Source organism: Canis lupus, chromosome 23, assembly GCF_048164855.1.
Source record: "Canis lupus baileyi chromosome 23, mCanLup2.hap1, whole genome shotgun sequence".
NCBI classification, from domain to species: Eukaryota; Metazoa; Chordata; class Mammalia; order Carnivora; family Canidae; genus Canis; species Canis lupus.
Window position 1 is genome coordinate 30,857,544 of NC_132860.1, and position 24,686 is coordinate 30,882,229.

Below are 24,686 nucleotides of genomic sequence, written 5' to 3' on the forward strand. Positions count from 1 at the left end.
AGGTCTTTCATAAAACCAAAGTGGCATAATGCAAACTTTAAGAAAGTGGGGAAGATACCCACTCATGAAAACCATATGCAAACTAGATAAGGTAACCCAATTCTTGTATCTTTTAACAGAAAACTGTCTTTCAAAAGTAATTTTCTTGCCCTTCTAAGAAGTTATATTCTGAGGTAATTTTTTATAGGCATTTTAAAGACCTGAGTTCTAATCCTCTGATACAAATCTACTTTAAAATCTGGACAATCAACATTAACTCTCCTGGTCTGTTACAATTAGTGAAAATTTCACTAAAATTAGTGAAGAGACGGTTATAGTCAACCATCTCAAAGCAATGACATTCTTTTTTTTTTTTCTTTTGCAATGACATTCTTTATGTGAGAGAGATAGCATCATATTATGGAAATTACAAGGGCTTTGCAGAACTTCTATTTTGTTTACGATGGCCATTAACAAGGACTAGACTTATCTTTTTATATGAAACAACTAGAAACAGAAATAAAAATCAGAAACAACAGTATTCAACACACTAGACATCAATAAAGGGTAGTGATCCCTGAGAGACAGGAAATAAATGAAGTGGGCTCTAGAATTATACCAGTTTATCATCTGGAAAGAATTTCCAGATTCTAGATATCCCTGAGTTGAGAAGATAGAGCTGGGAGTCTGGAAAGGCCAATGTGGATAGAGTTCATAAGGCAAAGTACCAGAAAGGACAGAACTACAGAGAGAAAGAACACTTTGGAGATCTGCAGAGCATCTTCCTCAAGTTATCAGCTGAGTTCTGATTTACAAAGAAATTGCAGTCTGAGAAAGAACCACTAAGAACTAGAGGGAACAATCTCCAAAGCTCACAAATGGTCTACCATTGTTTCTTCAGAAGAGTTTGTTTGATCAGCCACTAGAAAGGATGAATAACCACCATTTGCTTTGACGCGGGTATTATGGAGGGTATTATGTTGACTGAAGTAAGTGAATCGGAGAAGGACAATCATTATATGATTTCACTCATATGGGGAATAAAAGAAATAGTAAAAGAGATTATAGGGGAAAGGAGGGAAAATGAGTAGGAAAAATTAGAGAGGGTGACAAAACATGAGAGACTCCTAACTCTGGGAAGCAGACAAGGGGTAGTAGAAGGGGAGGCGGGCAGGGGGATGGGGTGACTAGGTGATGGGTACTGAGGAGGACACTTGACAGGATGAGCCCTGGGCATTATACTATATGTTGGCAAATCAAACTTCAATAAAACAAAAATATAGGGCAGCCCGGGTAGTTCAGCGGTTTAGTGCCGCCTTCACCCCAGGGCCTGATCCTGGAGACCTGGAATCGAGTCCCACATCAGGCTCCCTGCATGGAGCCTGCTTCTCCCTCTGCCTGTTTCTCTCTCTCTCTCTCTGTGTCTTTCATGAATAAATAAATAAAATCTTTCAAACAAAACAAACCAAAAAATATATATATATATAAAGAGAGATGGGTACTAAAAATAAAAAGAAGAGCTTGAGGTGGGAGAAAAATAAGCCCTAGATGAAGTGCTGCTTCAATTCCCTTTAACAAAGCTTAAAACTAAGACCCAAAATAAATGCAACCCAGAACAAAGCTCAAGAATATTTATAGGGGGCAGCCCCGGTGGCGCAGTGGTTTAGCGCCGCCTGCAGCCCAGGGCGTGGTCCTGGAGACCCTGGATCAAGTCCCATGTCAGGCTCTCTGCATGGAGCCTGCTTCTCCCTCTGCCTGTGTCTCTGCCTCTCTCTCTCTCTCTCTCTGTGTGTCTCTATGAATAAATAAATAAAACCTTTTAAAAAAAAGAATATTTATAGGAATATAAGAATATTCATTACCCAACACAGTAAAATTCACAATGGCTGGCATCCAACTGAAAATTACTAGGCATGCATTTCTGAAGTAGGAAAATATCCGTAACAAGGAGAAAAATCAATCAATCAAAACCAACACAGAAATCACACAAACAATAGATCTAGTAGACAAAAACAACAGACCTAGTAAACAAAAATATTAGCATAGTTATTATAAATGCATTCTCTGTTGACAAAGTTAAAGAAAAGATCAAGCAGATTAAGCAGATACATGGGAGATACTAAACAAACTCAAATTCTAGTTGAATTTATATGAATGAAAAATATTATGTCTAAGATGAAAAATATACTAGATGGGATTAAAATCAGATTACACATGGCAGAAGAAAAGATAAGTGAACTCCAAGACAAAGCAATAAATATCCCAAATGAAACAAGAAAGAAAAGACAAGATAAAAATAGGGATGGAGGGGTGCCTGGAGGGCTCAGTCAATTAGGTGTCTGACTCCTGGTTTCCGCTCAGGTCATGATCTCAGGATTGTAATATTGAGCCCTGCATTGGGATCCATGCTGGACACAAAGCCTGCTTAAAACTCTCTCTCTCCTCCTGCCCCTCCTCCCACTACTTCTCTTCAAAGGGGGCCAGGGTGTGGGGCACCAATGAGCTACAGGACAACCTGTAGTAGTCCACTGTATGTGTGACTGGAGTCACCAAAGGAATATGGGACAGAAAAATATATGAAGAAATAATAGCAAAAGATTTTCTAATCTGATAGAAAATTATAAACCCACAGATCTAAGAAGCAACAAACTTCAAGCATAAGAAGCATGAAGCAATGACACCAAAACACACCACAATTAAACTATTTAAAACCAGTGACAAAGAGAAAATTCTAAAAGCAACTAGAGATAGATAAAGAACATGTAGTGTATGTATACAATAGAATATTACTCAACCATCAAAAAGAATGAAATCCTGTCATTTGCTACAATATAGATGGAACTAGAGTGTATTACACTAAGTGAAAGGAGTCAGTCAGGGAAAAACATATACCGTATTATTTATATAAGGAATTTAAAAAACAAAACTCAAAAAAAAAAAAAACTCATGGAACATAGAGGAAGGGAAGGAAAAATAAAAATAAAAACAGGGAGGCAAACCATAAGAGACTCTTGACTATAGGGAACAAACTGAGCATTGCAAGAGGGGAGGTGAGTGAAGGGTAATTGGGTAATAGTCATTAAGGAGGGCACTTGATGTAATGAGCAGTGGGTGTTATATACGACTGATGAATCACTAAATTCTACCCCTGAAATAATAATAAACTGTATGTTAACTAATTTGAATTTAAAACTTTTTTAAAAAGCAACTATAGGGGGCAGCCCTGATGGCTCAGTGGTTTAACGCTGCCTTTAGTCCAGGGCGTGATCCTGGAGACCCAGGATGGAGTCCCAGGTCAGGCTTCCTGCGGGGAACCTGCTTCTCCCTCTGCTGTGTCTCTGCCTCTGTGTGTGTGTGTGTGTCTCTCATGAATAAATAAATAAAATCTTTAAAAAAAAAAAAAAGGCAACTATAGGGGATGCATGGGTGGCTTAGCAGTCAAGCATCTGCCTTTGTTTGGCTCAGGGCGTGATCCTGGAGTCCTAGGATCGAGTTCCACATCGTGCTCCCTGCGTGGAGCCTGCTTCTCCCTCTGCCTGTGTCTCTGCCTCTCTGTGTCTCTCATGAATAAATAAATAAAATCTTGAAAAAAAAAAAAAGCAGCTATACAAAGACATATACAGAAGAACAAAAAAATGGCAGCAGACTTGTCAACAATGCAAATTGGAAAATTGTGGAACACCTAGTAAGACTGGAAAAAACAAAAACAAAAACAAAAACCCACCCTATTAAACTAGAATTCAATTTCCAGTGAAATTATCTTTCAAAAATGAAGGTGAGAGGCTCCTGAGTGGCTCAGTGGGTTGACTGTCAGATTCTTGGTTTTGTCTCAGGTTCATAATCTCAGGGTTGTGAGACAGCCCCGCATCCCCTCTGTTCACACTTTTTCTCATAAATAAATAAATAGATAGATAGATAGATAGATAGATAAAATACATACTTTCTTTAAAAAAAAAATGAAGGTGAAAGAAAGTCATTAGTCATAATATAAAGGCTTTGAGGTCAAACATATCTGAGCTCAAATCTTGCGGCTGTCTCGTACCAGCTAGGTGACCAATAACAAGTTATTATTATTGGTATAAATAATATCAATTTGTACTGCCAATTATTAAGTGCTTACTATAAGTGGGTCATGTATTATGCCAAGTATTTTGTGTCTATATAATCTCATTTAATTCTTGCAATTCAGAAACATTTATTATTAATCTTGTTTTATGTAAATGCTGGAACCTAGATGGACTGAACCCAAAGTCCATGCTCTTAACCACTGTATTATACCACCTGGGCCTCAATCTTCTGTTCTTGAAATTAAGTAACAGTAGGTATTTCATAGAATGACCGTGAAAACTAAAAGAGACACTACACGTATATTAACCAGTGTAACGCCTGATACACGGCAGGCACTCAGTAAATGGGCACTGCTATTAGTATGCAGTCATACTTACCATACATCTCATCTTCCAATCCATGAACAAAGGCTCCACAAGCTCCTGACTCAATCAAGTTCACAGCTCCTGTATCTATTTCTTCTTTGGGTGCATCATCTCCCCATTTTCTGCCACTGGAAAACTCTCCTGAGCTGTAAAGTTCCTTGGCACGTTCATGTGCAGTGCGTTTTCTCTGTAGAGGACAATGACAATTACCATTTGCAAGGGGTTCATGAGGGAACACAAAAACGTATTCTGAGAACACAGGAAAGTAGGAAATAAGACTGCTCTCTGAGAATTACATTTTCAAAAAAAGTATTCAACTGATCAGAGCAGAGAAATGCAAATTCAGTGTAAAGTAAGACCAAAGGTTCACAGGTCTGTCAGAGCTGATATTAATCTTATTAAAGATAATAAAAGAATGCACCGATCAGACAGGTAGTTTATGTTTGCCGTTGCAACACAGGAAAGGGAGAACCAGAGAGGTAAAGAATAGCAGTGTCCCTCTAGCACTATCCTGGCAGATAATTAACTAGCCCTAGAAAAGAATTTTTTTAGTCCCAGTAGAAGTAAGTCTGAATTTGGTAATACTTGTGCTCTATTTGAGTAACACTGCACTCACTATGCAAGATGATATTCTTTATATGATTTATAATGGTGGAAAAATGGGAGAATCTAAATATAGAAGACAGGGCTAAGAAATTGTCACATCTACTTAAGGTATTACACAATCAGTAAAAATACTAAGTATTAAAGTTGACTATATGAAAAAAGGCATACAATACAGTGATAAATGTAAAAACTAGACTGCACACTTATCTAAATACAATGATTTATTTATGTTTAAAACATGCATAAGAGCATGACAAAAGTCAATGTGTAGAGTAGTGGGAATATAAGTAAAATGTTTTCCTTTTCCTTCTATTTATCAAAGATTCTGTAATTCTTTATTATCACTTTTGTAATTTAAAAATTAAGATAGGGGCAGCCCTGGTGGCTCAGCAGTTTAGCGCCACCTTCAGCCTAGTGTGATCCTGGAGACCAGGGATCGAGTCCCGCGTCAGGCTCCCTGCGTGGAACCTGCTTCTCCCTCTGCTTGTGTCTCTGCCTCTCTCTCTCTCTGTGTCTCTCATGAATAAATAAAAAATCTAGGGGCGCCTGGGTGGCTCAGCGGTTTGGTGCCTGCCTTTGGCGCAGAGCATGATCCTGGAGTCTCAGGATCGAGTCCCACGTCGAGCTCCCTGCATGGAGGCTGCTTCTCCGTCTGCCTATGTCTCTGCCTCTCTCTGTGTCTCTCATGAATAAATAAATAAAATCTTTAAAAAAATAAAATAAATAAAATAAATAAATAAAAATAAAAAATCTAAAAATTTAATAAATAAATAAATAAATAATAAAAATTAAGACAATGACATACTAACTCATATTTAGTCCTACAATTATATTAGAGAACATGGTCAAGGCTTAAAGGCATTCTATAAGAGGCACTTTGTTACTTTTCAGAAAAAGAATTTACTGATTCCTCCATGGAAATTGCTATAGAAATGGAATCCTAACATGTCATAAAATCTCACCTGGTCATAAATTCAGACCAGATCTTTGTAGTTTTTAGCAAACAGAAAGTTAATCTTGCCTCTGCTTTGTAAAATACACCTGTACAAAGTATTTCACTAAAATAATTTTAAATAAAATAATTTGAATTTAAATGACGTAATTTGTAATTTGGTTTAAGTTACTAAGATTTTTTTTTTAAGATTTTATTTATTTATTCATGATAGACACACACAGAGAGAGGCAGAGACACAGGCAGGGGGAGAAGCAGGCTTCACACAGGGAGCCCGATGTGGGACACGACCCCGGGACTCCAGGATCACGACCTGGGCCGAAGGCGGCGCCAAACTGCTGAGCCATGCAGGGATCCCCCAAGTTAATAAGATTTTAAACTAAAATGTAATTTAGTCACCGAACATTTACTTAACAAATATATGGGCTGCAAAATTAAATCCACACAACTTCGAAGACAGCTATACTGACTGATACTGGTTACAGAAACCCAGTTTAAGCAACAAAGAATCCAAGTTACCCTGAGATCTGACATGAGCTTCTTGTCGAGTGTCTGCTCCAAGAAATGCGAACTGACTTGTTCCATTGAGCCCTGTAAAGACAAAGAATCCAGAGCAAATTTACCAACTTTTAAGACCTGAACATTATCTTAAAATTCAAAGTCTGAGGTCAGCTTACATGGATAAAGATAACATTATTCTTGGCAGTAAAGATGCTGACTGGTTCTCAATCACCAGCAAAATAATAAAAACATTAGTAGCAGCAGCTAGCAACTAAATAGAGCTTACTATGTGTCATACACTGTTTATACATATATTAACTAATTTAGTTCCGCTATGAAGTCAATACTATTAGTCCCATTTTATATATTGGGGGGGAGGAGAAAGTTAAAAAAAGAAGGCACAAAGAGGGTTAAGTAATTCATTCAAAGTCACAAAGAGTATAATTTACAGAGCTAGGCTATAGACCCAGGTTCCAGAATCCTTTGACTCAACTGCTACTTTCCACTGTCTCTCCATTCCTTTTTATTCTAGTCTTCCCATTCATTTGTTCATTCACTTATTCAATGAACAGATATTTATTTAGCAATCATTCAACTATATGCCTACAGTTACTAGGAACAGTAATACAAAAGAGAAGACGTCAATTCCACGAATCAATGACCTCACAGACTAGTGAGGAAAACTGACAAGTAAACAGATAATTGTATTATGGTATAAAATGGTATAATACAATTATATTATTCCCAACAAGTTTTCTATGGGAAACTCAGAGAACAAACTACAGTGTGGAGACAGGGGAATTGTCACAAGTGCAAATGCATAAAGAGAGAATGCCATGTGGGAAACATCCAGCAGTTCTGTTGATTGGATGCAGGATAGGGGTACCAAAAATGAAGCAGGATGGTTAGGGATGAGATCATAAAGGGCCTTTTTCATAACCCTTTATCGTATTTGTTATAGAACAAGTTTGCCATAATTTTGAATAACCAGATAATCTTTTCCCAAAAAGAGCTCAACACTGCATAAAGTATTTTAATTCTATTTTATTTTTATTTCTAACAATCCAATGAAGAATGGATCCTTATTATTATCCTTATTATTATCTCTTTTTTTTTTAGGTAATGTCTCCACCCAACATGGGGCTCAAACTCACAACGTCATGATCAAGAGTCATATGCTCTACCAACAGGCACTCAAAATTATCCTTTTTTAGATGAGAAACAGGCTGAGAGATTTGGTATCTTGCTTATTTCAAATAGGGAGAAGCAAAGACTTACATCTTATAAACATCATCTTAGTGGCAATGTGGCTAATGGACCAGAAGGAATCAAAATGAAGCAGAGAGACAGGTTAGCAGGCTATTAGAGCAGGTCCAAGACATTCTTAAAGAATATACTGGCAACCTTCTCAAATTCCTAAGTTAGTGAATATGGAAATGCTTATAGAGGCTCAGACTTCTCCAATCACATTTTCCATAGAAAGTTACATGTTCTTTGGGCATATCCTTATTCAAGTTAATGCCTCTCCCACAACTCCAGGAGAGCAACTGTTGTGCTATTTTCATTTAAGTAGTTTCAAACCTACTTTTTCCTATTTCTACATGGTACAGTTGATGGCCTTCTTTGTTACATAGATCTGAACCATATCAAATCTAACATTCATGTTCTTAATCTAAATATCAGTTTTATGAATAAGAACTCTAAATTTTTAAGACCTCCTCAACTTTCTCTTTAGTTTGATCACCAGCATTAACAGCTGACCTTTTTAGGGGGCACTTTTTTTCTAATAAAGAATTAAGTTTTTGCTTCGTCTTTTAAGTAAACTCTATGCCCACCGTGGGGCTTGAATTCACAACCCTGAGATTAAGAGCCACAAGCTCTCTGAGCCAGCCAGGTATTCCAAGAATGAAGTTTTAATGACTTCACAGTGAACTACTCCAATCCCTAATCTCAATGGCCTCCACCAGTGCCTTTAGCTGAGTTCTCTCCCAATGCAGTAACAAAGATGGGGTACTATCCAAATTCTGGCTTCAAAAAATTACATATTATCATTTACAAAAATTTCCTTTGTTATCTGAGAATATGTGAAGCTTTCCATTTTAGTCCACAAATACCAAGAGCCCTATAACATCATAATCCCCTTGAAAAATGTTGAGACCTAAACTAGTACACATCCAGTGGAAACAGAGAAGGGAGAGATTCAGGAGATGTCAAGAAAAGAGTTGATGACTCACTGGTTATGGGACACAGAAAAAATTCCCAAATGCCTCTGGGTTTATAACTGGGTAAATGATGGCATCATTCATGAAAATACTGGAGGAGTAGACATGACCAAGAAGATGAATTTGTCATAAAGGACACCTCAAAAATCAGAAAAACATCTATATTTTTGTCTACTTTAACCAAGATAAATACATTCAGATAAATTCCCTTCAAATGTACTACTACTACTACTACTACTACTACTACTACTACTACTATTTCTTCTTAACAATTGTATTTATAACACTAAAAAAAAAAATGATATTTAACAAACTAGGGTTGTCAAACCTACTTTCAAAGCAAAAATTGCTCACTACAGGCTCCTTAATAATAACATAGTCTACGCACTAGCCTAGCCTCTAGCTTCTACCTAATTTGGTGACAGAGAAAAGTACCACCCCAATACCAAAAAAAGAACTACCATGTGAGAGAGAAAACTGCCACTAAGACATCTGCATTTGCCCTGGGAAAGTAGCCCTATGGCTATGGACATAACAACCTATGATCTGTCTGAAAATATTATCATTTTTTAAGGTCAGACACTTCTGGAGTCTTATAAAAAGGTTTAACCCTTACTTGAATAGGAGAAATTAAACAAGAAGAAATCACTGAACTAAGGACTACATTCTAGATAGAACACCAATTACCATGATTAATTTCACAGTAATGTTATATTATGAATTGTTCCATGGAGCTGCATACTTGGCAATCAAATTTTTTTTGTAAGATTTTATTTATTTATTCATGAGAGAACGCACAGAGAGAGGCAGAAACATAGGGAGAGGGAGAAGCAGACTCCCTGCAGGGAGCCTGATGCAGGACTTGATCCCAGGATTCTGGGATCATGCCCCGAGCCAAAAGCAGATGCTCACCACTGAGCCACCCAGGTGTCCCGGCAATCAACTTTCTTTGCCTCAGTAGGAGTAATGGATAACTGAAAACCAACCTTTCACATGGTTTTGAATTTTCTGAAACAGTCTACATCTGAAAGTTTTCATCCTGCTAGAAGCCAAGGAAAATGGATACTATTTTTTGTGCAAGATGGACTTAAACCTAAACCCTTATCATTTCATTTCAGTTCTTTTTTTAATATTTTATTTACTTATTTTAGTGAGAGAAAGTGACAGAGTGTGTGTGTGCACAAGCAGGGGGAAAGGCAGAGGGAGAGGGAGAAGTAGGTTCCCCAAAGAGCACGGAGCCTGATGTGGGGCTCGATCCCAGGACCCTGAGATCATGACCTCAAAGGCAGATGCTTAACCAACTGAGCTACCCAACACCCCTTCATTTAAGTTCTTAAAGAATCTGGCTTCTGCTTTCCTCCCGAGCTTTATCTTGTTGCACATCCCCCACATTTAATATTATCCACCTCCCCAAACCAAGAAGTATTAAACTGCTTGTACTTTAGTATGATATTGTAGTTAGTGTAATATTAGTATGCAATGTAAGTGTACTCCATCTGTACCTCTACTTATATTTTCTCCTTCCCTACTTATTTACCTAGCTATTTACCTAGTTAACTCATATTTATCCTTCAAAACTCAGTTCAGAATTCACCTCCTCCATGAAGCCTTTTATCATATGTTAAGAGCTCTTTCCTAGGAATAACAGGTGTTCCAGCTGACTGCTTATGTCAACCTACCAGACCTATCAACTCTTTTGAAGACAGAGATTATGCTCAATGTTGTTGACTTGATGAACATGTGGTTTGAAAACTATACCTGATGACAGTTTTGTCTACTCAAGTGTTGGAGTGGAGTAGTTTACCTCTTTGCTTACATAGTAGGACATTAACTGTACAACCACAGTTCTCAATGTGTAACTGGGTCATCACAAGGAAGAGATTCAACATGGATTTCAGATCATAAAGTGTCATTTACTATCTACGTAGTCTTTGATAAGTTACATCACTTTTCTAAACCTTATTTTGTTACTTAGAAAACAAACAGAATACCTACCTCCAAGAGTTTGAAAGAATTCAAAATTATCCACAAAAACTAAGTGTTTATAAGAGTATATATGTATATATATATGTGCATATTACTAAAAATGCCTAGCTTAGTAGGCTAGGGACTATCAATAATAACAATGATTATTATCAGTAAGACTAGACTGTTAATTACTTTTGAAGTACAGACCTAATTACTTATATAGTTTGGATCTGAAATCATTGAAATTAAAACATAAAGCACCTGACTCAAGTCAGAGTCATCTAAGTGGAAACCCTTTTAATTCATGTAATTCATTATTCATACAGCTTCACATAGATAAATCTCAGATCCTGTGGGATTCAAAAATGAAACATGAATGACCCTGCCTTAAGGATTACTCTTCTAAACTGCCTACTCAGAGGAAGAGGTATCACTGAACTATCTCTCTAAAACATCCCCCTCACACATAGACACACATTACAGATGCTTGATAAATGTTGAATGAAAGAATTTGATAATGACTGATTTATTCTGAATTTTAAAATATTCACCAACCAAAACAAAGCTTTAAAATGTGAATTCAAAACTAAAATCAGTAACAACTGGCTTAACTCTGTATTTTATCATGGACAAACAACATGATCTATAAGCAGGAAATACTGAAACCAACCAAATTCCTTATTATTATTCTATGAAAATGCTCCACACAAGTTTCAGCAGTTACCCCATAAATACTGGTCTTAAGAATAGGGTTATCACTGGATCTGAGTCCACACAATTGGGTCCAAAGTATTTAGCCAACAATCTACCAAGATTGTAGACTGGTAGAGATGAGGGCCATCAAAAGGGAAGTAAGTATCCAAAAAAGAATTTCAGATTTTCTCACTCTGACATTTACATGCATTTTTATAATATATATACATACTATAACCACTCCCAAAACCCCATGCTCAGTATAGTATTTTACAATTTATAAATATTTCCATAGAAAGTATCACATTTGGGAATCATGACAAGTCTATGAGGTAAACATGAGAGAATATTAACAGATGAGGAAACTTAACAGATGAAGAAACAGACTAAGATCAACTAACAGATGAGGAAACAGACTAAGATCAACTAACATCTCCAAGATAACACAGTTAAAGAATAAGGTGAGTAATAATACACCAGCACTTCTTCTTCCGTAAGATAGTTCTATCTCTGAAAAGTTTGTTTTGGCTTGTTTTTTTACAAAGGTACCATGAGTCACCAAAGGTAAAATAGTAGGACAGTATCAGGCTAAAAGTCAGGAGATTAGGACCTGAAATGCATTCTACAACTTTGTATCTGTATAGGTTGGGTAATTTACTTAACATCTCAGAGCCTCAGTTTTCTCACCCAGAAAATAGGAGTAACATCAATTATCTTGCTGGTTACTATGAAGAGTAAATGAGATAATGAAAATGGCCTGAGAGCAAACGATCTAGGCCATAAAAGATGCTTAGTAAAGCAACTATTTTTATTATATTCTCCATTTTCTTTAGGCCTTGGCTGTCTCATATGCTAACAAGGTTAAGTAGGATTATCTTTAAAATTCTAATTCAAAAGACTACTTCATAGGAAAATGAACCATTTCTTTTACTTTTAGAAATACTAGGGTTTCTAAAAGTGGGTTATACCTGTCCCTATCTGTAGTTTCTCAAAATATTTGTACAAGTGTAACAGGCAACATGTTCATGAAAGAAAGTATAACTTACCAATAGTTTTGCAGCCTGAACTCGAACCACCCAGGAGCCATCACTGACCATGTGACAAATTTTTCCAAATGCATCATCAACTAAGCGAATTTCTTCATTAGAAGAAGGAATGGGGACAATGCTAAATTAAAAGAAAAAAACCACAAATAACAAACATGAGCCTAAAGCTGCAAGTTCAATAAACTGAGAATAGCCAATGAAAATTTGCACACACACACACACACACACACACACACACACAATGACAATTGAGTAATTCAAATGTTAGAGTGATTGGATACATTTCAGAGTAAAGAAATCACCCTAGGAGTATGAAATAACACTTTTCGTTACACTGCAAATTTTCAATGTCTTGAACAAGTGTTTAACCCACCAAAGGTTCAAAGATTTACAAAGATACCAAAAACTAGCTACCACAGAATATTTTATATCTTTAAGTTTATTTTCTCCTAAAATTGCATTGCTGTCAGTAACAGTAAACCATAAAATAAATCAATATAAAACAAATTTTTAAATCTGGTCCTAGAAGAAGCAATTTCCAATTAGTCTTTTTTTTTCTTTTTTGGGGGAGAATTTATAGGTTACTAACTCATTCTGGTTTTCCAATTTTAGCAGGCAGTTTAATGAAGAGAAAAAACACTTTCTTATAGAAGGAACTCTTCTATAAAACAGAATAATAATATTTGTCTCTACTTCGAAGAATCATTGTGAGAATCATTTAATTACTATGAAAACATTTTTAATGAGGCAAGCACTACATAAGGATCATTATTCTCAAACTCACCTAGTGTCTTTATCTGGCATTTGTATTCACTAAAATAGGCCCCAATCTTAAAGATTAAAAAAAGGGTGAGGACAGTGCTAGATAGTACTTGAGAAAGACAGTCCAATCTCTTCATTTATAGATGAGGAGGCTGGGACCCAGAGGGGAAGTATCTTTCTCAGAGTACACTGAAAGTTCACAGCAGATGTGAAAAACAAAGACCAAGCATCCTGATTATCAGGATCTGTATTTTCCCCCATTCCACAATGCTTTCTAAAAATCTAACCAACATTCCTTTTCTGGAGGAGGGTTTTTTACATGATGGAAGAAGAATGGCTTAGCAATGAACAAAAGCTGGCTTACACCCACACTGACCTTTCAGGATAGAGCTGACTGACAACCCAGATAAGTTGGACTGCAGCACTGCGCACTTGTTCATAGTCATCAGACAACAATTTACAGGCCTGCAAACAAGAATTCCAAAAGGCTGTTAGTTCTGTGTCCTCCCAGGTGATGTTCAAACTATTTTCAAAATGAAGACAGGGTGGCTGGATAAGGATGCCAATCAAAATACTTGTGGGTAGTTTTAATTTCTTGAACCCTTGCCAACAAAGAATTCTTGGCCTCTGTCAGCCATTCTGGCTATGTTCTGTGTTCTGACTCCCACCCCAAGTCTGAAGGCAGAACCACAGATTGAAAGACAGCACAAAAGCCATCTAAAATAGCATCAATCCCAGTAAAGTCTGCTGGGAGCCCACAATGCTTCTCTCACAGTCTCAAACACCAAATATGGGTATTTTTTCCCTTTTCGTAAAATCAAAGCATAAATTTCTGACTGACAAACTGAAAACTCAAGCATCTAAATAAATGTATAATTTTAATGTTAAGCTGCCAGAAGAGGCCAGATTTTTCTGCTCTACTTTGGTCTGAAATGGAATATCCCTACTCCACCAACACGGCAACACCCTGGACTTCAACAACAACACCTAGAACTACGTCATTTCTTGAATTTAACAATTCTATATTCTATGCTCTAATCATAACATGTTACTCTATCAACTCTTCCATTTCAACGAATTAATCCATCACATTTGTTCTTCAGTCCCACTTATCCTACCTATCCGTTTAACGAGGGTTCTCAACCTCAGTAGTACTGACGTTTTGGACTGCACAATTCTTTGTTGTGAGAGGCTGTCCTCTACATCGTTAACATGTTTAGCAGCATCCTTGGCCTCTACCCTCTCCTTCTCTCCAGCAAAAGCCCAAAATATCTCTCCACTGCCAAATATGCCCTAGAGAGTAAAACCATCCTGGTTGAGAACCACTGCTTTAATCCCATGGTTTTTCTCCAAATGAACCCTCTTCTCCTTGCTCCATACCCTTCCATTACTTCAGTCCCAACAGCATTGTCAGCGTTCACCATTTACAACCCCCTCAAGACTTCTGCTACAGCTGCGCTACAAACCCAACACCTCTACTGCTCACAAGGGCAGCAAAGCACTGGCAAAGACTATCCTCTCTAAGGGACTGGTGGCTCATCAGCTCGAACTTTATTGGCCCTACTGATATCTTTTACACCCCTCTTTCTGCTTCCATTTCCCAAGGGAGCTTGTCTTAACCCCCTCCACCAGTCCTCTACCCCACTTCCCACCATAAGGCTACGTGTTTATCTGAGAAAAATCAAAGTTCTCAGGCACAAACTGTCCCAACTATTCCATAACAGTTATAAATTCATTTACACCTGTATTCTTCCATACATTATTCAATGTCTGAGAAAAAAGTATTTTAATTCCTAATCCCTGTACTTTTGCTATGGACCCCATCACCTCAAACAGACCCTTCCTTACCATCCTCCAAAATAAGTCCTATTTCTGATTTTCTATTATAGTATCCTATTTATTTACCGCACTATTCACACGCTATAATTATGGTGTTTATTTGTTAATTGCCTGTCTCACGGGAGAGAATGTGATGGTCATAGATCTTATCCAACAGGCTCAGTGTTGTACAACAAGCATTAATAATTGTTGGATGAATCGGCTCATGAATCTGATTTTCTGCCTCAAGGAACTTACTCCACCATTTATCTCCATTTGTCTCTTCTATCATCAATTTCTCCCCAAACACTGGTTCTCTCCTCAACACATAGACATAGGTAGCAGCTATCTTTAAAATACAAAAAGCTCTCCCTTAAGCCTGACCCTTTCTACAGTCTTCCATCCTGCCAACCTATTATAGCCAAGGTTTTTTTTTTTTTTTAATTTTTTATTTATTTATGATAGTCACACACACACACAGAGAGAGAGAGAGAGGCAGAGACACAGGCAGAGGAATAAGCAGGCTCCATGCACCAGGAGCCCGACGTGGGACTCGATCCCGGGTCTCCAGGATCGCGCCCTGGGCCAAAGGCAGGCGCTAAACTGCTGCGCCACCCAGGGATCCCTTTTTTTTTTTTTTTTTTTAAGTTTACTTATTTATTTAATCTCTACACCTAATGTGGGGCTCAAACCCACAACCCCAAGGTCAAGATTCACATGCTCCTCTGACTGAGCTAGCCAGGTGCCCCTAGCCAAGTTTCTTTAAAGTATAGTCAGTAATCACTATTGAACTGCCTCACCTCAATTGACCCTAATAGACTCTTACTAATATTGCTCTCTTCAAACTCACTAATAGCTGCCTTGTTGCTAAGTCCAATGGGTAGATTTCAGTACTACTCCAGCTGACTTTTTAGCATACTTGACATTGTCAACTATGAGAACTCTCTCCTGCCTTTTCTTGAATATATTTTTCCTCCTCCATCTGGCTGCTCCTCAGCAACTCTCTTCTGTCTACCTCTTAAACATTGGACATTACCCATGGCTTCCATGCTTGGTCTCTTTCAAATCTTCTTACTCTTCCTAGGTACCTACATGCCCCCTAGATGGTGATGGCTTCAATTACCCACCTCCAGCTCTGAATTCTTCTGAGCTCCAGACCGTCACAACTACCTACAGCCTGGAATTTTCCTCACAGGTGTCCTATCAGCTCTTCAAAGTCACATAACCCAAACTGGTATACTATGTAATTCAACTTTATATCTCAAATACTCCAATAGTCAATCCTCACTCCCTTGAGGCCCTTGTCATTGTTTGCCTAGTTAACTGGCATGGTCTTATGCCATTAAATATCTAAATCATCTAACTTAGGAGTCCTTTTTTTTTTTTTAAGATTTTATTTATTTATTCATGAGAGACACAGAGAGAGAGAGAGAGAGAGAGAGAGAGAAAGGCAGAGACACAGGCTGAGGGAGAAGCAGGCTCCACGCAGGAAGTCCAATGTGGGACTCAATCCCGGGACTCCAGGATCACGCCCTGGGCCAAAGGCAAGTGCTAAACCGCTGAGCCACCCAGGGATCCCCCTAACTTCTGAGTCCTTACTCTCTAAGTTTCCGTTAATTATTTGGCTTCCCACAGAGTCTTCCTATAGGGAGAGAAGGTGCTGGTCACACCAACATAACCATTCTATTTCATTTTGTAAAAGAATAAACTTGGTTTACACACCCGTCACAGGGGTTTAACTGCTATCTTCCTCTGAAAGATAAAACCATTATTGGTGGAAAATCTGGTTTCTGGGCAGCCCGGGTGGCTCAGAGGTTTAGCACTGCCTTTGGCCTAGGGTGTGATCCTGGAGACCCGGGATCAAGTCCCATGTCGGGTTCCCTGCATGGAGCCTGCTTCTCCCTCTGCCTGTGTCTCTGCCTCTCTCATGAATAAATAAATAAAATCTTAAAAAAAAAAAAAAAAGAGGTTTCTGACATAGATTTAGACTCCTTGTCCCTAGAGGCATTCAATTATTCTACAAGAGAAATACCGCCTTGTAACGCCTTTTCTTTAGGCAGCCAATCAATTTCTCCTAGGGATACTACAACTTCTTTGTCCCTTTCTTTACCAACTATTATAAATATTTTTTCATATGATCCCATGGTCTTGTTATTCTCCTCCAGAAATACTCTAGTATGTCAAGCATGGAGCCCAGAACTGACTTCATGTTTGGCTCAACCAGAGAGCAGTGAGACCACCACTTTCCTTATTCTGAACACTATATTCCTCTTTGTGTATTCATACTGAGCTACCTAAATCCTTTTAAAAGTTCTTTTTACATATATTAGTGTTATTCAATTATATATCCTCTACCCTCTTATTAAAACGTACATATTGGACACAACTTCACATTCATCCCAATTAATGCTGCCAGTTGCTGCTCTGTGTGTTCAAATTCTGACAACTAGTACACTACTCTCCCAGTTTCATTATCACTCCTCCCCTTCCAGATCGTACTCATTTAAAGTACCTGATTATAAATTGCTTGGTGTAATTTCAGTCCTCTTTCATGAAGCTGCAACTAGATAATAAAAATATAGTTTAAGTATTTGGAGAAAAAAAGATCAACATTTCCAGTATCTCCCCCCTCAATCTCATATATTCTCCCTCATTATATCAAATTACCAGTTCCCATTACCCAAAATTAGTGCTATATAAATAAGAAATCTGGTCAAAGATTTCTTAATAGAAACACTAGGAGATTTAATAAATCTAATCCAACTATCCCAGGAGATACTAGAAAAATATTCAATAATGATAAGAAGGCTGAAGAAGAAATGGTTAACACCACCTCCTCCTAAAAAGCACCTCCCCTTCCAGGGACTTGGAGGAGGGATGTGACTTGGTATTAAAACAGGTGTAAAATAATAATAATAATAATAATAAATAAATAAATAAATAAAACAGGTGTAAGTTGTACCCTCCATGTTTCAGAAATATGGGTAAAAGCAACCACAGAGGCCTAAAGAAAAGCACACCTGCTATACAAAGAATGTGTGCCTTTGAGTTCTGTGATGCCATTAATCACATTCCTCAAAACATGCATAAGGTATATCCGGGAGTGGTTTAGAAAGCATCCAAGCTAACACTGGCCATGGACTTAAAATAATGAATGAAACAAATAAAACCTGTCACCATTTAGTTTCCATTATCATGCTTACCATGGCTTTTATAGCTGCTGTTCTGACACGTGGGTCTTGGTCACTGAAGTAATCCCCTATAATCTTCTGGACATCTCTGACAGCTAGGCCTTCTCCATCTTTTGTGACACTTTTCTCCAAAGAGCCAAGATTGCCAAGTAATTGCAGGCACTTATTTCTTACACCATGAGAGGTATCTGTGAGGTGCTATAAAAAGGAAGGAGAGAACAAAAAGACATGATTAAGATAGCTTAAATTAAATTAAAAACCAGAAGCAAAAGCATTGTATCAATTTAGGAATGACTTCAAACACCACATTCTTACCATAGTCTCTCTAGGATCATGTTACTTGACCATGTGTCTTCCAAAACAAGAATCCTTAAAAAAAATAAGATCCCCACTTGTTTATCACCACATTCCCAACAGCTAGCCCTTTGCCTTATTAAGAGAAGGTACTTTAAAAATGACCCTCCCCTTTTTTAAAAAGATTTTTATTCATCCATTCATGAGAGACACAGAGAGAGAGGCAGAGACATAGGCAGAGGGAGAAGTAGGCTCCCTCTGGAGAGCCTGATATGGGACTCGATCCAGGGACTCTGAGATCATGCTCTGAGTCAAAGGCAGACGCTCAACCACTGAGCCACCCAGGTATCCCAAAATGGCCCTTAAATTGAATTTTATAATCTAGCAAATCTAAAAACAAAAAATTTATAAAGTTTTAAACCTTTTTAAAAAAGATTTTATTTATTTACGTGACAGAGAGAATGAGAGAGAGCACAAGCAGGGTGAGGGGCAGGTAGAGGGAGAAGGAGAACGAAGATCTCCACAGAGCAGGGAGCCTGATATGGGGCTGGATCGCAGGACTCCAGGCCTGAGCTAAGGCAGATGCTTAATTGGCAGAACCACCCAGGTGCCCTCAATTTTTAAAACATTTAATATTCATATAGAAAAATGCAAAAACCTTAAGTGTACAGCTCAATGAATTTTCACAAAAGGAATACAAACATAAAACAAGCACCCAGATAAAGAAATAGAATATGACCAGCACCCCAACAAACCCTCCTGGTCCCCCTTCCCACTAACTATTCCACCACCATCAAAAATAGCCACTATCTTGACTTATAACACATAGATTTTGCCTGTTTCTATACTTGGTAAAATCAAATAATATCTGGCCTCTCTTGCTTAATATTTTATTTGTAAGATCCATCCATATAGCAATGGTTCATTCACTTCCATTACTATATCCTATTCCATTTGTGAATATACCACAATCCACTGTTGGTAGATATTTGTTTTTGTTTTTGTTTTTTAAGATTTTATTTATTTATTCATAGACACACACAGAGAGAGAGGCAGAGACACAGGTAGAGAAAGAAGTAGGCTCCATGCAGGGAGCCCAATGTGGGACTTGATCCCAGGTCTCCAGGATCACACGCCAGTCTGCAGGCGGCGCCAAACCACTGCTCCACCGGGGCTGCCCAGATATTTGTTGTTGTTTTTTTTTTTCCAGTTTTTGGTTATTCTTAATAATGCCACCATGACTGTGGTAGCTTGAATGTGCTTTCTGTTGGATATAAACTTAGGGGTGGAATTACTGAGTCACAGGATTTGTATATATGTTCAGCTTAAGAAGGCATTCCAAATAGCAAACAGTTTTCCAAACCAGTTGTACTAATTTAACTAATCTACACTTCCACCAGTGATGCACAGTGTTCTAGTTGTGCCATATCCTTGTCAACACTTAAGTACTGTCAATCTTTTCATGTTAGCTCTTCTCACCAGTATTTTAAACTAAAATATCAGTTATCTTTTGCTATACCTAGTCCAATGCTACTGAAATAAGCTATTTGCATAATACAGTAATAGGAACTAAAAATACTTTGAGAAATGAAGTTGTACAGTACATGATAATATGGCATGGAACTCTGATTTTTAAACTTTCTAGACCCACTGTAAGAAATATCCATTATATTGCAGCATAATATTCACATACAAATATATACACAGAAAGTTTAACAAAACATTGTTTACCCTTATACCTTATGATATACTCTGGTATTTTAATTCTATTTTGATTTTCAAAAAATACTAATTATGATGGTTCAATCAGTAAAGCAGGCAACTCTTGATCTCAGGATTGTTAAGTTCAAGCCCCACATTGCACATAAAGATTACTTAAAAATAAAATCCTTAAAAAAATACTAACCATGGCCCATAAAACTGATAGCATTACCCACCAGTGGACTACAATGCTGTTTCAAAAACAATGACATAGAGAAAAGTGAATGGGACTTGAAGTTTATTTTTTAAAAGGATTTATTTATTTATTTATTTATTTATTTATTTATTTATTTATTTATTTGACAGAGAGAGAGAGAGAGAGAGAGAGAGAGAGAGAGAGACAGCAAGTAGAGTGGCAGAGGGAGAGAAGCAGACTCCCCACTGAGCAGGGAGCCTAATGCTAGGCTAGATCCCAGGACTGTGGGATCATGACCCGAGCTGAAGGCAGCCGCTTAATGACTGAGCCACCCAGGCGCCCCAGGACTTGAAATTTTAAAACCTGGGTTCACAGATCTCTTTAGAGAAATGGCTAGTTTCAGGACTAGGGCAAGAAATATGTAAGAGCCTGGGACACCTTGCACCAGAAAGCAAGGAGGCTATCAAGAACTAATGGAGTCCAGATCAAAAGAACAAAAAAGAAACAGTAAGTAGGACATTTCCCCACTGTCAACACTGACATTACACCAAAAGAAAGCAATCAAAGAAGTCCAGAATGTAGAACATTCTATAAACCAATGACCCGGTTTCTTCAATAAATTTATGGCATTTAAAGAAAAAACAGGGACGCCTGGTGGCTTAATGGTTGAGCATCTGTCTTCAGCTTGGGTCATGATCTCAGGGTCTTTCTCTCTCTGCCTATGTCTCTGTCTCTCTCTCTGTGTCTCTCACAAGTAAATAGATAAATAATAAAATTTTAAAAAAGAAAAAACAGAAACAAGAAGGAGCACTATTACTGACTAAAAGAAATTTAAGAGACCATACAGAGGATCCCTGGGTGGCTCAGCGGTTTGGCGCCTGCCTTTGGCCCAGGGTGCGATCCTGGAGTCCCGGGATCGAGTCCCGCGTCCAGCTCCCGGCATGGAGCCTGCTTCTCCCTCCTCCTGTGTCTCTGCCTCTCTCTCTCTTTCTCTCTATGTCTATCATAAATAAATAAATCTTTAAAAAAAAAAGAGAGACCATACAAATGCAATATACAGGTCTTTTTGGATGCTAATCCAAAAGAAACCAATTATAAAAAGTTATGACTAGTGATGCAACTAAGGAAATTTTAATAGGAACAGATATGAGCTGATAAAGAGTAATTGTTAATAACTCCATTATGGCTATATTTTTTAAATGATCAGTTATAGATATATACTGAAGTATTTATGATTTAAATAGCATGATGTCAGCAAATTGCTTTAAAATACTAGAGCAAAATAAAAAAAATACTGGAGTAGACAACAACAAAAAGAGGAGTAAATGTATGAAAAAGACTGCAAAGAAAAGACTGCAAAGTATAAAATATTATCAAATGTACACTCAAAACTGGAAATAATAGCAAATCTGCAATGTTCCATAATATAGTGTGACATATATATGTATATACATATATATATGTATATGTTATCACATGTATACACACACACACACACACACACACACACACACACATCCAGCTTCAAATTTCAACTCTGACTCATGATATGTGTAAATTAGTCAAGAGTCAAGTCACCGGGGCACCTGGGGGACTCAGTCAGTTAAGCATCTGCCTTTGACTTGACTCATGATCTCAGGTGCCCTGCTCAGTGGGGGGTCTGCTTCTCCCTCTCCCTCTGCCTTTCTTCCCCACTCATGTGCACGCTCTCTCACTAATAAATAAACTAAATTTTTTTAAAAAAATGCGTCAAGTCACCTCTCAGAGACTCAGTTCCTCATCTCTAAAGAAGAAATAATAATAGCCACTTCAGCTAACTTATCCAGTTATCTTAAGGCTCAAATAGGGATACAAATGTAAAAAAAAAAAAACAAACCAACAACTTGGTACACTACAAGCATACTATAACTATTAGCTATTTTTACCATAATCTAAAATAGTAAGAAAAGTAAGAAAAGTAGATGGTCACAGATAAAGTATACATATGATTTCATTACAAGATAACTGCATATACAAATGTCAATACAAAACAAGTGTCTTTAATATTCCCTTCAAGTTCAAAATTTCCAGGCTTTTCTATTTATAAATGAAATCACGGATTTGAAATCACAAGTCTCTGGTAGTACCCTGAATAATCACCCATTTCTCTCCCCTATCTTACAGAACAATAAAGATTAAATGATATGTCTAAAAATACACAGATAATTTAGTGGAAGAGCTGATACTAAACATTCCTGACACCCACTGAGTCCAGAGCTCATTTCCCTACTCAGCTGCATAAATAAATAACTTCATGATTTTGAAAACTTTGCTCACTATGTTCAGAGTTGGACATTTGCACCTTACTTAAAAAGCTCCATAATACTTGTTTTCCTCAAATATATTTATATTGATACTCCCAAATATCACTAGTCTCCCAGTATGAAGAATCACTCTGGTTTCTAATTACTGCATGATAAACAAACTGACACTAAATTAATAACCAATTCTTGTGATGAGCTAACTAGGCTAACCAAGACTATATGAATAATACACACACACACACACACACACACACAACTGAACAAACAGGAAGATGTATCAAATAAATAAATATAGGGACGCCTGGGTGGCTCAGCGGTTGAGTGCCTGCCTTTGGCCCAGGGCGTGATCCTAGAGTCCCGGGATCAAGTCCCACGTCAAGCTCCTGCATGGAGCCTGCCTCTCTCTGCCTGTGTCTCTGCCGCTCGCTCTCTCTCTCTCCCTGCCTCTCATAAATAAATAAAAAAAAATTTTAAAAGATAAGTAAATATATTATAGCTGGTTCTAGAGCTGGAGTAGAGAAAGTACAAGATGAGCCTGGATTATTTTGCTGTGCTAGAAAAGAAGGAAGTATTCCAAAAATAATAGAGAGAAATGAAAAGAACACAGAAGTCAGCTTAAAGGGGCTCGTATTTGGCCAATTCAGGAAATTTGTGGGGGCTTTTGTTATTTTTCGAATCCGGAAGTTGGAACATCAGGGTAAATAATTACAGAAACAGGGCGGCCTGGGAGGCTCAGCAGTTTAACACCGCCCTCAGCCCAGGGTGTGATCCTGGAGACCCGGGATCGAGTCCCACAACGGGCTCCTTGCATGGAGCCTGCTTCTCCCTCTGCCTCTCTCCCTGTGTGTCTCTCATGAATAAATAAATCTTAAAAAAATATATATTACAGAAACAGACTATGATCTACTGAATAAACAAGGAATCTGTAACTGATATAAACAAATTGAAAGTTTGATGACAGAATATTTACATGGTCTCAAAGAGCTACCCCGCAAAACACTTATTGGTTTCAAAAGGAAAGAGTAACTTTACAGTGAAGAAATGTAACAGACACTATCTTAACCAAATGATCTACATGAACATCATTAGTAATGCGACAAATCAAAATGGTGTGGCGCCTAACAGGATGCAAAAAGAGCATCCCATCTATGATATGTTTTTTTTAAGATTTTATTTATTTGAGAGAGAGCATAAGCACAGGGGCAGGTGTAGGGGCAGAGGGAGGAGTAGACTCCCTGCTGAGCAGGGAGCCTAAGGGACTCAATCCCAGCACCCTAGGATCATGACATAAGCCGAAGATAGATGTTTAACCAACTGAGCCACCCAGGCACCCACATCTGTAATACTCTTGCCAAAGTGGTAACTTAAATCTAATTATGAGAAAATATCAGACAAATCCAAATTCAGAAAGGGTTCTATAAAACACCTATCCTATAATTTTTGAAAATGTCAATGTCATAGAATCAAGTAATGACTGAGGAATTACTCCAGATTCAAGACTAATGAGACATGACTAAAATGCAGTATGTGGTTCTGAACCAGATCCTTTACCAATAACAGACATGACTGGCACAAATAGTGAAATCTGAGTGAGGTCTGAGGATCAAATGGTAGTATATGCTGTCCTGATTTTGATGGTCATATTGAAGTTATGTTAGAAAATATCTTTGTTTATAGAAAACAGGGATACGGGATCTCTGGGTGGCGCAGGGGATCCCTGGGTGGCGCAGCGGTTTGGCGCCTGCCTTTGGCCCAGGGCGCGATCCTCGAGATCCGGGATCAAATCCCACATCGGGCTCCCGGTGCATGGAGCCTGCTTCTCCCTCTACCTATGTCTCTGCCTCTCTCTCTCTCTGTATGACTATCATAAGTAAATAAAATTAAAAAAAAAAAAAAAAAAGAAAAAAGAAAAAAAAAAAGAGAAAACAGGGATACCTGGGTGGCTCAGTCAAGCATATATATGCCTTCAGCTCATGTCATGCTTCTGGAGCACAAGGATTGTGCCCCACATTGGGCTCCCT

At 37.9% G+C, this 24,686-nt stretch overlaps 1 protein-coding gene across 2 annotated transcripts in view; it reads right to left on the reverse strand.

The window, feature by feature from the left end:
• The window catches only part of INTS4 (integrator complex subunit 4), a 110,717-nt gene that overhangs the window by 45,545 nt on the left and 40,486 nt on the right, over nucleotides 1-24,686 (reverse strand). For both annotated transcript variants that reach the window (XM_072794760.1, XM_072794761.1), the window contains 6 exons: nucleotides 18,184-18,369; nucleotides 17,493-17,543; nucleotides 13,539-13,627; nucleotides 12,401-12,521; nucleotides 6,490-6,561; nucleotides 4,425-4,599 (listed from right to left, as the gene is read on the reverse strand). In XM_072794760.1, coding sequence (XP_072650861.1) covers nucleotides 4,425-4,599; nucleotides 6,490-6,561; nucleotides 12,401-12,521; nucleotides 13,539-13,627; nucleotides 17,493-17,543; nucleotides 18,184-18,369 — 694 coding nt within the window. The remainder of the gene's footprint in view (nucleotides 1-4,424; nucleotides 4,600-6,489; nucleotides 6,562-12,400; nucleotides 12,522-13,538; nucleotides 13,628-17,492; nucleotides 17,544-18,183; nucleotides 18,370-24,686) is intronic.